Below are 16,726 nucleotides of genomic sequence, written 5' to 3'. Positions count from 1 at the left end.
CATACCTTCATCAGACCGCATCTGATGATCCAACCTTCTTGTCACGGGTTATCACCAGTGACAAGAGCTGGATTTACAATAATGACCCAGAGACAACGCAACAATCGTCCCAGTGGAAGAGCCCACGCTCTCCAAGACCCAAAAACGTGAGACAGGTCAAGAGCATGATCATCGTATTCTTTGATACCAAGGGAACTGTGTACAAAGAATTTGTCCCACCCAACCAAACAGTGAATTCCGCGTACTACTGTGACGTCTTGTGACAGCTCCGTGAAAACTTGCAGTGACGATGGCCGAAACTTTGGCATCAAGGGAACTGGCTGCTGCATCACGAATATGCACCTTGCCACACGTCCTTGTTCACCAGGACCTTTTTGGCAAAAAACAACATAGTGGTTGTACCCCACACACCGTACTCGCCAGATTTGGCACTTTGCAACTTCGCGCTATTCCCAAACTGAAATTCAAGTTGAAAGGCCGTCAAGTTCGACACTCTAGAGAGGATTCAAGAAGCATCGCTGGCAGTGATAAACACCCTCAAAGAACAGGACTTCCAGAAAATATCTGACCAGTGGGAGAAGCGCTGGAACTGGCGTGTACATGCAGATAGGAACTACTTCAAGGGTGATGGTGACCATTAGTCCAAAGGTAAGGCTTCCAACAGATGGCAGCATCAGTCCCAAAAATTTTGGATAGCACCTTGCACAATCAAACAGAAGTCCCAAACCAAAAATTATCCAACATTTTCATGTTTCATAAAACCACACTTCTTGTTTGAGACCACTACGTACATGTATGTATCTTTCTCTGACAAATAAAAAACTAAGTACTATGTACATGTCATTTTTGTTCTTTACTAATGACACACAAAACTAATTATAATCTGGCAACTCAAAGCTACAAGTTATTTAATTTTCATCATCACACCTTCAATTACTTATCATTTCATATCACTGTTGCATACATCCAATGACTTACCTCTCATTTACAATGTGTAGTTCAGGCTTATCCAATTTTTTAATGATCTCATGAAAGCCAATGTAGGCAGCACGCATGAGAGGTGTGAGTCCATCTGAATTTTTTACTTTCAGGTCCGCTTCATATCTCAGCAACAAATTCACCATTTCTACAGACCTCTGTAAATGAATCCATATAGTCGTATTATTAGCCATGTATCAACTTGCACTTTAAACAAGTGTTGATAGGTTGTCCATTGAAACTTCCTGGCAGATCAAAACTGTGTGCCGGTCCGGAATTTTCATATCTGCACTCACTCTGCTGCAGAGTGAGAAAATTTCATCCATGTTGTCCATTGTTTTCATCATAAATCACTGTAGCAATATGTGGAACTCCAAAGCAGTGCAGCTCATCCCTAAGTAAGTTCTTATTAATGACTGATGCACAAAGAAAGGAAATAGGGCAAATGTATTTCTCAGATATTGTCGGGACTTCCTATTTTTATGTGTATATGGGGTGACATACTCTGAGATGATGGGTGTCTTCAGTGCAGTATGATAGTCACAGCAATTTAGAAAAGCACCTTGAGAAGAATACTTGCTCAGGCACAGCAACAGAGTTTCTTGGGAGTGCAACACACCACCTTGGAAGACGGTCAACAATCCCAGTGTGCATTTGCAAGAATATCAAGAAGAGACTAGTTTGGTCAGATGGTCTGTAAACATCCATGCTGTAACATTGTCAAGGGTTGTAATTCCCATCTGAATAATTAATGTAAAATAACTACAAAGTAGTTTTGTTGGCAGTTGCTTATTTAAAGACAAGTATGTGAGCACATATTAAATATAGTGTATGTCAGTCAATGTTATTCTTTTATTCAAGGAACAAAACAAAGTAAGTTTAAATGGTCCAATGCTACAAAAAAATATATACAGTCAAATAAGTGCCTGACCAAGTAACATCACATTTGTGCCTCTATAGTGCGAGATACAAATAACAGAGGGATTGGAAGGGGAAAAAATGTAAACACAAATGAAGAAATTAATGAAAAAGTATTTGCTGTAAGAATTCATGTACCTGACAGAAGAAGATGAAACTATTACAAGTAGCAATTGTTTACTCTTTTGAAACAAGTGAGAACTTGGACTGGTTGAAAAACATGAAAAAGAAGATTAAATATTGGTTATAAAAGAATAATTTTGCAAGAGTGGGAAAAGATATTTAAAGGGGATAACCACTATAAACACACAACTTTCTTGAAATTATTTGGTTGCCTAGGGTAACAGTATTGGGGTCAAAGGGTCAAAACAAATACTGGAAAACATCTAAACCCACTACACTTAATTATAACTGCTGTTAAGAGTGTTTGTAGTGTTGTTTACATACTTTTTTTTGGAGCTCAGGAAGCAGAAAAAGATTGTTTTAAACAAAGAAGAATTTTTCAAGTATATCCAAGCTGTGCAAAGGGTTGATTGCTGACAACCAAGCTGTGGCCAACAGATGCACAGCTACGTCTGGGCTTGTGACATGATAGTGCCCTCATACTGTGCATATCCATCATGGGCAATGGCAGTGAGATGCAGCCATGCCAAATATTGCAACTTGTGATGTCCGACCCAGCAGCTCCAGGTTGTCGATTTAAAAGGTAAGTGACACAAAGCTGGGTGTCAGTGGAAATTTGTTTGTGTGACATTGTCTTGTTTTATGCCAATCTTAACCCAAAAAATTGAAGACCTGTTTGAAAAGTATGCAGCAAAGCTTAATCAAGAAGTAAAAACTTATCTAAGACAAAGAAACTCATAAAATATGTTGTAAAATAGAAGAAACTATTTTAGGCACTAAGAACCATAAAGGTCTAAAGCACACTGCCATCAGGTAGATACTGAAGTGAATATCACAGAAATAGGTGAGAGAGAGCTTTTAATGAATGTTCTTACTTACCATGTGGATCTACTACAAAGATGAACTTGACCCACCAGAAAATCAACAAATGTCATGAGCATGTATACATGCCACAATTTCAAAATCAACAATAGTGTGCTTTGGGCCCTTATGATTCTCAGTGCCTCAGTTCTAAGTCGCAAAACATGAAGAACATGTTGTGAAGTCAAGGCACAAAAAGACATGAGATTAACACAAGAATTAGAGAGCTAACAGAAGCAGTAGTAGCTATGAAAAGGAAATTATATTCTGAAATCAACAAACAATGTGATTTAGTTCATTATCAGCAACCACTGATCATTTAAAGAATCAAACTATCATAGATAAGACAGCTTCAAACATCTGATTACTTTGCAAATTAGTTAATATGCTAAATATTTGACTTTAAGCACGTAAGTGAGAAAAAGTTTGACAGGTTCTGGGAAGAACTGCTGAATAAGCACGAAGTTAGTGAAATATCACACCTAGAGTGTTTAGAAGAGTTTCAGTGGGAACAGGATATGGATATAGCTAAGCAATTTCCAAAATGTAACCCTCTCCAATCCAATTTTTCTTCTCGCTGCAATGTCCCTACCTCTCCCTTGATTCCTATGGTACAAGACTCAACACCTACCTCTTACTTACGAGGATTGGAATTTATATAGTGGCAACTATTTATTCACAACCGATACAAAAGAGTTACATGTTTTTACCTGTTACTGTCCTTCAAAGTAGTCACCAGCATTGTGCAGAACACATTGCCAGTGATGTGGAAGGTGTAGTATACCATTAGCAGAGCCTGTTCTATTGATGGTGCAAATGGAGCAGTCTACAGCCTGGCAAATCTCTGGAACAGTTCTAAAGCGAATGCCATGAAGTGGTTCCTTCATCTTTGGAATCAAATCAAAGTCACAAGGACTTAAATTCGGGGAGTATGGTGGATGGTACAGAACTTTCCAGTTCCATCACCCAAACAGACCAGCCTCAGCTTGCGCTGTATGCGCCTGCGCATTGTCATGCAAAATGTTGGGTGGGTTGCACAGAAAGTGTCACGACTTCTTTCGCAAAGCTGATCATGGATGATGCTCCAAAAATGAACAGTAATACGACTTAAGTCCTTGTGACTTTGATTTGATTCTGCAGATGAAAGAACCACTTCGTGGCATTCACTTCAGAACTGTTCCAGAGATTCGACAGGCAGTACTCCGCTCCATTCGCACCATCAACAGAACAGGCTCTGCTAATGATATACTATGCCTTCCACATCACTGGCAACAGGTTCTACACAATGTTGGAGACTACTTTGAAAGGCAGTAACAGGTGCAAAATGTAACTCTTTTGTATTGGTTGTGAATAAATAGTTGCCACTATTGAAGTTCCAACCCTTGTATTTTACCCGGATAAGACTGTAAGGAATTACAGGTCCTTATGTTACTGCTAAAAAAAAAAAAAATTGCAATATGAGGTCACTTGACAATCTCTACATATGGTGTTTTTGTTTAGGGCTGCTTGTAATTCTTTTTCTGTAAGGTACTTCTTAAAACATTTCCCAGTTGAATTCCAGACCTCCTTGCATGTTTCACAGAAGTAAATCGCTATTCTTCTTACTCCTTTCTTCTTGCAATTGCTGCAAACCATGATTTTCTTCACTGCACCTTGTACCTTCCCATTTAGTCTCTCCTTGGCATCAGACAATGATGGTCTTCCTCGAATTTGTATTTCTCACTTGGCCGACTAGTTGTCTGATTAGATTTCCTCTATAAGAATGATGAGTAGTATACCATTAGCAGAGCCTGTTCTATTGATGGTGCAAATGGAGCAGTCTACAGCCTGGCAAATCTCTGGAACAGTTCTAAAGCGAATGCCATGAAGTGGTTCCTTCATCTTTGGACATGTACATTTTTATCTCCTGAGTAAAGAATATAGCTGTTCATTACAGCACCTTCAATCAGCCAAAAGAATAATTTTTCCACCACTTGTATGATCACCTTATGAAACCATAGCAACCACAGGACTGTTCAGCCCTGTCCACCCCTCCCATAAACTTCATGTATTTCAAAACAATAGTGGGTTTCAGGAACTGTACAGGCTTTTTTTTCTTACAACCAGTGATCAATTGGATTTGATGACCAAAGAATGTACACACCATTGTCACTAACCTCTTGTCATGGAATGAAAGACACATAATTTTCATTTCACTTTGATAAGCACATAACTCATATTCAGGAAGTTTTGTCTTCTTCAAATTGGATGGAAAATCCTTCTTGGAAGGTGTAACTGTATATGTTAGACGAAATTCCATTTTTTGCATTACCTGAGCAAGTTGAGGGCTTGTGTAGAGCCTGTCAGTGAAGATGTGACAGTCAGAACCACCTACACAAGTAAGCAATTCCCATGCTAAATAAGCTACTATTCAGATTGAAAGAGGTAAATTAGGATGAATTAGACTTTCTGTAGTTGTCTTTCAGTAATATAGAATGTCAGGAAAAACGTGACCATTTTCTGAATCACATCAACAGAAAACTAGTAAACCTGTCTTCGCAGGCTTCTTTAGATTGCAGCAATTGAGTTGAATCCTTCCTTTGAATCCTACTGTGCTCTCATTTATAGCCACATTTCTTTTGGTATGTAAAGTTCTTTGCATTTACTGTTAATAAAATCACTAACGTTCTTCACCTTTCTCCCTCTCGTATGTTGACAGTGCTGAGGCACACCTGGTGAAACTAAATGCAGCACCAAAAATGCTTGGGGGGGGGGGGGGGTGTGGAGTAGCGAGGAGAGAAGAAGAAGATGAAGGAGGAGGAGGAGGAGAAATGGAGATGATAAAAATATATTTGAAAAATAGAGTTTTTTCTAGCCAGTCTTCTGTAAAATAGTCAACTAATTCTGCCTTCAAATTCAAGCCCACATACAATATTACACCATGAATAGCCTTCAGTTCTTTTGATGAAACATCTATCAATGAATGCCACACTGAGTGTTTTGTATGTGGAGTGACTCTGTGTATCTTTTCTTTAGCACAGATATTTGTATAGCATACACAAAGTCACTCGTAAGATTGTCAGTGACGAAGAGCTGGAAATATTCATGTTTTGGATTTTGTTAGAACACCATGAGGAATGGTGAAACCTTGCTGCGTAACAGGAAAAGGAAACTTCATGAGATCACCGGTGCCATCGCAATAAACTTTCCACGTATTTGCTAAAAGTTGTCTCTCTTCATTACTTTTCACTCTATCAGTAGACTCTGATTCACTATAATATATATCACTGAAGACAGCAGAATTTCTGCCCAATCACTTTCCTTCATCCTCACTGTCTTTGAGAAACCCTCTGGCAACATAATCATCACTTACACATTTTTTGCTGACCATTATCTTACTAGAAAAGTGTGAATGCAACACATACTAAGTGCTGCATGTACCAAGCAAATTTCAACAATGGAGTGGACGGAAAGCACAATAATGGAAATGTTTTGGGAACTGTCCAACATCGGAGCTGTAGGGAAAATCATAATGTCAGATAGAGTCAAGTGGATCAAGAAGGTCTGAAACTGAATATGACATCCACTCAATGTATAACTTTTGTGAAATCCTTAGCAAGATGATAGGCTGATTCTAAGAAGGTCTCTGAACGGAGAATCACACACTCTGATGAGTTTAAATTGTGTGATAATTTTGTGGAGAAGTTTAAAAAATAATACTGGTCACCAAGTGTGCATGAAAAGATATCTCTTTAATTATTACACCCATATTATTACAACCATAGCTGGGAAAGTTGTAAAAATATATATAGAACAGCTTCTGACCTGATCAAAATATTTAGATGATCCAATACAGGAGAATCAATTTGTTAAAGTATTACTTCAGAATTTGCCCTATCCAGTATCATAAGAAAGAGACTTGGTGTTGAGTTTGGACTGTGGTCAACGGATTATTGACTTTTATTGAAGGACTGGATATTAAATAGTGAGTGATGGATATTCACAGGTGGAAAGTTCTGGGAGAAATAAAAACAGGGATGGTAGGTATCAACATAAACTCTACAGGCCAGAAGAGAGTGTCTACTGTCAAGTACAACACCAACCCACCCATAGAAGCAATAACTAAAAAAGATAGTGGTGTAAGGTAATTAATTTTGGAAAAAATCTTCTGGCAGCATATAAACAGGATGACTGACAGAATCCCACATAACCAGAATGGAAGACATTGAACATTCTGGGGGAGATGTTACACCTCATGGCTTGACAGAGGAACTACATGTCTTAATATTTAGCAAATGATAACACTCTCACAACTGATATTCACAAGAGCATGTTTACTAGCAGAAGAGGGTGAGGAATTGGGGGAAAAGTTGATATTCATTTTGATTCAGGTAGTGGTTCATCACTGATATCACAGAAATTCCTCACAGTGTTAAGATATAAGTTTTCTTGTGCAATTCTGCTGGTAACAGGAGTATATACTAGACATAAACTAGAAATATGGGAAAATCTATAAAAAGGAAAGAAGATTGTCTTTTGTTGCTTAATATTACTCTTTCTCCCAAAATATACTGCTGATACTGAGTTTCATCTTTTTATGTATAGTTTGGTTGTTAAAGTGTACCATGCATTTGGATTTAACAAAGAAAATTCTCTTCAGCTATTCACTGGAAACAACAAGGATTTACTGTGTTAGCCTCTGTTGCTGAAATCTCAGATCAACATTCAGCATCACAAAATTTTTATCACATATGAATGTGTACAATCAACAAAAGGTTGTGACTGTAAAGAAGGAAGCAAATGTCTGGGTCTGAGCCCCACTCCAAAACAGTTCTAATTAGTCACTTTCAAAATTCTGTACACTTTACTGCAGAGTGAAAGATTCACACTTCAGGGAAAAAACTGGCTGTGATTCAAACGGGAACATTCCCAAGTATCAATAAACGATCCTGATAAATTTTGGCAGATGTGCAGAAGGGGCAAAATAGTGCAATACATATTTTTTCATTTGTACCCAATTTCATTTTTAGAGGTAAAACATACCCCGAAAGGTAATTTGGTATTTTAGGTTTGGAAGGAATATCTGCGAAACAATGATATACAAAAAATGTTTTTCATATAAAAGTTGAAGTGTAATTCATGTTCCTGAAAGCTATACAATCAATGTTTGTAATAATTTGAAATTTCACAAAATTACCTACCACCATTACTTAATTCTGAAAAATAAAAACTTTTGTTACAACGTAAATTAAAGTAGCTTCCAAGCTGCATACATCCCTTTGTGATAATGCTGGGTCCTGAAGTAATGACAATATTATGAAAAGGCTAGACTGATATTCACCACATACTGGAGATGTTGAGTCACAGACAGGCACAATATAAAAAGACTCCTACACAAATACTTTTGGCCAAAAGGTGTTCTTCTGAATCAGACAACATACACACATGCACATTCCAGCAAATGCAAACCCTACACATGTGACCACTGTCTTTGGCTCCTCTGGTCTGGCCTCAACAGCCAGAGACAGTGGTCATGTGTGTATGAATCGCATTTGCATGACTGTTTGTGGCAGTCTTTTTGTTGTGCCTATCTGCAAATCAATATCTCTATTATATGAAGAGTCCAGGGGAAAAAAGCTGGTAAGTCCAAAATTCCAAAATTTCTGTTTTTTCATAATTTAATAGACCAGCCAATGTAGTTTTAGCTGGCTTTACAGAACTGGTCAAAAACCTGATGAGTCAAGAGATATTCTGACATCTTGTAAACATGTGCAGGTGTAAAACATTATAAGTCCATGCAAAACAGGGGAATATCCTGACGAGTCCAGAGAAAGCAACGATAAAATTTATCACTTAATGATTCCCAGCCCGCACAGGTCTGTTTTCACTAATGTTATTGTTGTTTTATCATAGTTGCCACAGTCATTGTTGTGTATAAGTTGACCATTGTTGTTAGCTTTGTGAAGTTTGTGAAGGAAGTTAGATCTAGCATTGTATTCTGTCAGTGTAAAATGAATAAAGAAGACTGTGTCTCATCTACTTGCCAATAAAACTATAGAATGTCATCAAAGAAGCTGGAAAAGAAAAGGAAGAAGTATGGTTGTGTTAGAGATGCCTCCAAATGTTTAAGATTGCAGTCACATGAAACAGGAGAACCATGTAAGTGGAAAAACAATTGTTTTGATATTGTCAGTGATGAAAATTAAAGGAATATTATCAATAGCATGAACCACTTCCAAAATCATGATGAAATAAACCTCTATTTAAGTGGTTTAATCACAGTGGTCCCTGTATAGCACAGGCATCCTAGAAGAGAAGAGCAGGAAGCAAAGTTTCGTGATGAATCAAATAAATTCAGTGTTTCTATTACCATTAATGGAAGTTTCCAAGAAGTACATGTGTGCAACCAAGCATTTATGTCGCTACATGGAATAAAGAAGGGCAAGGTAGACCATTTACTGAAGAAACTTAAATCTGGATACCAACCTCTACGAGACGGTCGAGGGAAACACAGATCCCGCCCACAGGTTTTGAAGGATGAAACATGTGCAATAATAAGAGGGAACATTAATTTATTTAAAGGTCACAACAGCCACTACAGTTTGACAAAGACAGAAAAAATTTACCTGCCAGAGTCTTTGAATATTAAAAAAATGTTCCACACATTCAAGGAGAAGTTTCAGGATCAGAACATGTCGTATGAAACATACTGCACTATATTCAATTCAGATTTCAATATATGTTATGGATATCCACGATACTTGTGGCTCCTGCGATGAGTATCTAGCCAAGAAGAAAAATTTGGAGAAGGAACTGTCTTTAACATCATCAGTTGAAAATAAAGTAAGGCTTCATTCTGAACTTCGATCCAATCAAATAGCCATGAATTGCATCTCAGAAAACAAAAAGTATTTTCTGACAGGAAAAAAAAGCCAAAGATGGAAAGTCAAAAAAATCCATCAAAGTTTCCAATTACGATGGACTATAGCAAAAACCTTCCATGTCCAAATATAAAGACAAATGAAGTTTATTATAAATGACAGCTTTCTGTATCTATATTCAATGTCCATGTTTTGGCAACAGGGGACAGCTATTTTTACATATATCCAGAGAGCACAGGCCGAAAAAGAGCAGACGAAGTTACATCGTTCCTTGTACCCAATTTTCTAAATCCAGAACTCAGACATCTGGTGATCTTCTGTGACTCCTGCAGAGGGCAAAACAGGAATGCCACTGTGTTCAGATTCCTTCACCATCTGGTCCATGCAGAAAAACGATTGAACTATGTAAAGATGACACTCCCCATAAGAGGTCCTTTGTACCTCGAAGTTGATAGACCAAACTCAGGAATGTCAAATTCCAAAGGTCTGGTGTCAGGTTTTTCAGAATTCACACACACACTCTTTGCCTTTTGTCATCATTGATGTTGAGGAGCAACCAGAGATAATCAAATGCTGGACAGAGTATCTGGATAATACAACATACAAGAAAAAACTCCCTTTCCAGTTCAGGCCAATAAGAGAATTGGAAGTCACACGACACCATGCAGCACTGGTTGGGTATAGAGGAAGCTACAATGGAGCATATGAGCAAGCTTCATTACTTCTCCATGGAAAGAAAGGGCAAGATTCCAGCCTGAAAGAAGGCGAGTTCAGCCTACCCTCTGCTAAATCTGAAGGTATAGTAATTCTTTTACAGCAATATGATTTGAAGGTTTTTTTGAAAAAAAAAGTATTTTTTTAATATTAGGCATATAGCTATTTAAATTAAGGGATTCTGGTTTTTTGCAGGTGATCTTAAAATATCTGCTGAGAAATACAGAGATTTACAAGACTTGAAAAGATTTTGCCGTAGTGAAGTGCAAGTGTATTTTGATTGTCTTTTGCATTAATCCACCATCGAAAAAGCACAGGACCTTTTATAGAAGATTATTAAATGATTATGTGAGGTAATTTGTTGTAACATGAATTTGAAATCTTGTAGTTACCTGCAATATGTTATGGATTTGCCATATTTTTCCTCTGTGCGACCTGCTTTTGTAATAAAAATGCATCATATTATTGAAAATCCTATTCAGATGTGTATAATTTCAGCAGTACTCTTTCTCTGAAAGATATATTAAAGTCTAAAACAAAAATGAAGATTATAACTTGAAAAACTAAAATTTTATGAGTCTTGAAACTTTAAATTTCGTCTCCTGAAAAAAAATAAGGATTGTGACTTGTCAGGTTTTTTCCCCTGGACTCTTCATATGGCGAGTAGCAATCTATCTTTTTCATAATATTGCCATTATTCCACACTGGATCTTCCATTGTTGGATCCTGATATACCACTGTTTGAAAATAGGCTGAACACAATGAGCTGTCAGAGTATTTTTAACATTCCTAATTAAAATATTCATTACTATTCTAATTTTCCTACTTATATTTGTTTTATGTTTTAAACTGTTATTTTATTTTTTACATACATGGTTTGTTTTTTTAAAGTTTACCATTTCACAGGCATGCATTTTGTTAATTGAAAATAACAGACAACTCATTATTATGATAGAAAAAATTATGTTAACAATAATTTGTAAAGAAATGCTTAAAACATAACTTTTTTCTACAGCATGCACATAAAATAAACAACATTTTTTCAAGTAGTATACAAGACAAAGAGGACAAAATAAAAAGAAATTCACCTGGATTTCAAACTGTCATGGGTGATCCCTTAAATATACTGATCTGCATCTGGTGTACTTCAGTACACTGGTAAGCCTTGACGAAGAGAACTGATTATGAACTAATGACTGCAGCTTGATTGTATTGTTTCTCAAGTGGACACTACCATCATAATCATTCAACAGAACTAGGTCTGAAAATAATCTCATTAAGTTCTTCCAACACTGAAAGCTGTACACGTTCCACAGCTGTACTTGTAGCATCGGGCCCTTTTGGATTACCAGATGTTTTTTATCCTTCGTATGATGCTCAAAATGTCCCCCCCCCCCCCCCCCCACACACACATACACACACACTGGGCACCTGCCTTTTCATAGTTTTTGAGTTTGGGATGAGAATTTGAGAACTTCTTTTTGAAGCCCAAAATGTCCTCTTTTTTTTTTTTTTTTTTTTTTTTTTTTTTTTTTTTTTTTTTTTTTTTTTGTAGGGTTTAAGGGCGCCCAGTCACTGGTGTTAGAGCACATGGAATCTGCTAAAACTCACCACTTGTGGGGGGACACCAGAAGGACCTGACAAAGATGCAGATAAAATAAGTAAAAAGGTTAAATGTCTTTGGACAAGCCAGTTAAAGTTATAAAACGCAGAATACGAGCAGCTGCTCGAGCGTCATTAGCTAAAACATCTGGTAAAGTAGATGGCAGGGACAGGATAACACGAAATTGACTAAAACGGGGACACGACAATAAAACATGGCGCACTGTTAATGCCTGACCACAAGGGCACTGCGGGGCTGGGTCACCGGACAGCAGGTAGCGGTGGCTAAACCGGCAATGCCCAATCCGCAACCTGGTCAGAAGGACCTCCTCGCGCCGAGATGGTCGGGAGGATGTTGTCCAAGCAGTTGGGAGCGGTTTTACTGCCCGGAGCTTGTTTCCTTGGAGGGATGACCAAGCATCCCACCACAACGACACAAGCCTCTTACATACATCCCCACGAACGTCAGATGAAGGGACACAATGGGAGGCTGGCCGAGGCAGGAGGACTGCAGCCTTGGCTGCAGCATCCGCAGCCTCATTCCCAGGCACTCCTACATGTCCGGGAACCCACAGAAAGCTGACAGAACCACCATTATCAGCGAAAGAATGGAGGGACTGCTGTATCCGTTGAATCAAGGGATGGACCGGAAAGGGAGCTCCAAGGCTCTGAAGAGCACTGAGTGAGTCAGAGCAGAGTACATACGATGAATGGCGGTGGCAGCGGGCATACTGAACGGCCTGATGGAGAGCAAAAAGCTCGGCCGTAAAGCTGGAACATTGGTCGAGGAGCCGGTATTTAAAGGTGGCAGCCCCGACGACAAAGGCACAGCCGACACCATCGTCAGTTTTGGAGCCATCGGTGTAAATAAAGGTGTGACCGGCAAGTCGAGCACGAAGTTCGACAAACCGTGAGCAATACACTGCAGCCGGAGTACCCTCCTTCGGGAGTGAGCTGAGGTCGAGATAAATAGGAACCGGAGCCTGGAGCCAAGGTGGTGTCGGGCTCTCACCCTCTCTGAAGGTGGTAGGGAGGGCAAAATCCAATTGTCGAAGCAGGCGACGGAAGCGGACTCCGGGGGGCAGCAGGGCAGACACATACAACCCATACTGACAGTCGAGAGAATTGGCGAAGAAGGACTCGTAAGAGGGGTGGTCGGGCATAGACAACAGCCGGCAGGCATACCGACACAGCAGTACGTCGCGCCGGTAGGTCAATGGTAACTCGGCAGCTTCAGCATAAAGACTCTCCACAGGACTAGTGTAGAAGGCTCCGGTCGCAAGACGTATCCCCCGATGGTGGATGGAGTTGAGCCGGCGTAAGAGGGACGGCCGAGCGGACGAGTAGACGAAGCTCCCATAATCCAGCTTCGATCGGACTATGGACCGATACAAGCGAAGCAGGACAGTGCGATCCGCTCCCCAAGATGAACCACTAAGAACTCTGAGGACATTAAGGGAACGTGTACAACGGGCCGCCAAATAAGAGACATGTGGAGACCAACACAGTTTCCTGTCCAACGTGAGCCCTAGAAACTTAGTTGTGTCCACGAATGGGAGAACAACGGGACCGAGATGTAAGGATGGCGGAAGGAACGCTTTATATCGCCAAAAGTTGATACAAACTGTCTTCTCTTCAGAGAACCGGAAGCCATTTGCCACGCTCCATGAGTAGAGGCTGTCTAGACAACGCTGAAGGCAGCGCTCCAGGAGGCATGTTCTCTGGGCACTGCAGTAGATCGCGAAGTCATCGACAAAGAGAGAGCCTGAGACATTAGGTGGAATGCAATCCATAATTGGATTGATCGCAATGGCAAAAAGGGCTACGCTCAAGACGGCGCCCTGAGGTACTCCGTTCTCCTGGAGGAAGACGTCGGACAATACGGAACCCACACGTACCCTAAACTTTCGATCCGTTAAAAAGGAATCAATAAAAAGGGGCAGGCGACCGTGTAGGCCCCACCTGTGCATAGTGCGGAGAATACCTCCTCTCCAACAGGTATCATAAGCCTTCTCCAAGTCGAATAACACGGCTACCGTTTGGCGCCTTCGCAAAAAGTTGTTCATGATGAATGTCGACAAGGTCACAAGGTGGTCAACAGCAGAGCGGCGGCGATGAAAGCCGCATTGGACATTAGTAAGTAGTCATCGAGATTCAAGAATCCAGACTAACCGAGCATTAACCATGCGCTCCATCACCTTACAGACACAGCTTGTAAGAGAAATGGGGCGGTAACTAGAAGGAAGGTGTCTATCCTTCCCGGGTTTGGGTATAGGAACAACAACGGCGTCACGCCAACGCATGGGGACTTGACCTTCGGTCCAGACGCGATTGTAGGTACGAAGAAGGAAGCTTTTGCCCGCCGGAGAAAGGTGTGCCAGCATCTGAACGTGAATGGCATCTGGCCCCGGAGCAGAGGACCGGGACAGTGCAAGCGCACGTTAGAGTTCCCGCATAGTAAAGGGGGCATTATAAGTTTCCAGATTCAGCGAGTGGAAGGAAGGTCGCTGAGCCTCTTCTGCCTCTTTCCTCGGAAGGAAGGCAGGATGGTAATGAGCGGAGCTTGAAACCTCCGCGAAAAAGCGGCCAAAGGCGTTGGAGACAGCCACAGGATCAACAAGGACCTCATTACCTGAGGTCAGGCCAGGTACCGAGGAGTGGGCCTTAATGCCCGACAGCCGGCGCAGGCTACCCCAAACGACGGAAGAGGGAGTAAAACTGTTAAAGGAGCTGGTGAAAGAGGCCCAACAAGCTTTTTTGCTGTCTTTGATGACTCTACGGCATTGCGCTCGGAGTTGTTTGTATTCAATACAATTCGCCAACGTAGGATGGCGGCGAAAGGTGCGTAAAGCACGTCGTCGAGCACGGATAGCGTCCCTACAAGCCTCGTTCCACCAGGGGACGGAAACGCGACGTGAAGAAGAAGTAGTACGAGGAATGGAACGTTCAGCAGCATTGATGATAACAGCCGTGAGGTATTCGACCTGACTGTCACAACTGGGAAAATCATGGTCCGGAAAGGTCGCCAGGGAGGAGTAAAGTCCCCAGTCAGCTTTCAGTATGTTCCAGCTCGAAGGACGTGGGGATGGGGTGTGGTGCAGGAGACGAACGACACAGGGGAAGTGGTCGCTCGAATAGGTGTCAGAAAGGACATACCACTCGAACCGACGGGCAAGAGTGGTAGAACAGATCGAGAGGTCCAAGTGGGAGTAGGTATGAGTAGAGTCCGAGAGGAAAGTCGGGGTGCCGGTATTGAGGCAGACAAGATTGAGATGGTTGAAGACATCCGCCATGAGTGAGCCTCTTGGACAGGACGCAGGAGAGCCCCAAAGGGGATGATGGGCATTGAAGTCGCCAAACAATAAAAACGGCGGGGGAAGCTGAACGATCAGGTGCATCATGTCAGCCCGACTGACAGCAGATGACGGTGGAGTGTAGATGGTACAAACTGAAAAAGTAAAAGCAGAAAGAGTAATGCGGACAGCTATTGCTTGGAGTGGGGTGGTCAATGGGATGGGATGGTAATAAACATCGTCCCGAACGAGCAACATGATCCCACCATGAGCTGGGATACCGTCCACAGGGGTGAGGTCATACCGCTCCGAGGTATAGTGGGTAAAGGCAATACGGTCAGTCGGGCGCAACTTGGTTTCCTGGAGACCAAGGACGAGCGGACAGTGCAGGCGGAGGAGACGTTGTAATTCCTCCCGATTAGATCGAATACCTCTTAAGTTCCAATGAAACAACGCCGTCGCTAGTCAAGAGGTTGGGGGAACGAGACGGGGGAAGAGCTGGTCACCTCGACGGCCGCGGAGGGCCAGGTTGCGAGGGAACTACGCTACAACCGACGGGAGGCGGATCCGGTTCCATCGACTCGTCGCCAGCTGCGGCCGCTGTCCCTGGTTGTGTAGGACAGGCCGCATCATTTGCCGACGAAAGGCCGGCGGAGCGCCTGGCAGCAGAGCGTCCTGGCGAAACTGAGGACGGCCGGGAGCAGCGACTCACGGAGGGAGCGTCAGACGAAACGCGCCGGGGTGGAGAGGGGGATAGAGACTTCTTCTTGGAGGCCTTCTTGGAAGGCCGAGGGGGCACAGGGATGGTGGGCTGGACCCGAAGAAGGTCCTCGCGCGCGGGGTCCGTTTTGGAACGCCGGACCTCGGAAGCTGGGGTCCGGAACGTTTCCCCGATGGACGACTGAGAAGAGGATCGCTTCTCAGGTGGCGTGGGGGGAGGAGGAGGAGGAAGGGTGGCCCCTGGGGCAGAGGGGGTGGGGGCCACGGGGGAGGAGGATTTGGAAGGGAGGGATTTGGGAGGTGGAGGCAGAGCCCCCTGATGGGCGGAGGAGGCGGTGGGGGGACAGGATAGGGGTGAGGATACCGCGGAAGGAGTGGACACAACTGAGGCAAACGAAGTGGTCAATGGCACAGGATGGAGGCGGTCGTACTTCTTCCGGGCCTCAGAATAAGAGAGCCGATCCAAAGTTTTGATTTCTTGTATCTTCTTCTCCTTCTGATATGCGGGGCAGTCTGAGGATCTAGGCGAGTGGACGCCAGGACAATTAACGCACCGAGGTGGTGGGGTGCATGTATGTTCCTCACGAAGAGGACGTCCACAATCGCCACAAAGGGGCTCAGCCTCACACAGTGACGACATGTGCCCAAAGCGCAAAC

At 42.1% G+C, this 16,726-nt stretch overlaps 1 protein-coding gene across 4 annotated transcripts in view; it reads right to left on the bottom strand.

Annotated features, from left to right (window-relative positions):
• Window positions 1–16,726, bottom strand: part of LOC126469313 (ankyrin repeat and SOCS box protein 3-like) — a 318,803-nt gene that overhangs the window by 211,368 nt on the left and 90,709 nt on the right. For all 4 annotated transcript variants that reach the window (XM_050096625.1, XM_050096623.1, XM_050096624.1 and 1 more), the window contains exon 5: window positions 979–1,136. In XM_050096625.1, coding sequence (XP_049952582.1) covers window positions 979–1,136 — 158 coding nt within the window. The remainder of the gene's footprint in view (window positions 1–978; window positions 1,137–16,726) is intronic.

The sequence above is a fragment of the Schistocerca serialis genome, chromosome 1, assembly GCF_023864345.2.
Source record: "Schistocerca serialis cubense isolate TAMUIC-IGC-003099 chromosome 1, iqSchSeri2.2, whole genome shotgun sequence".
Classification (NCBI taxonomy): Eukaryota; Metazoa; Arthropoda; class Insecta; order Orthoptera; family Acrididae; genus Schistocerca; species Schistocerca serialis.
This window is presented reverse-complemented; position numbering and strand designations above follow the sequence as displayed.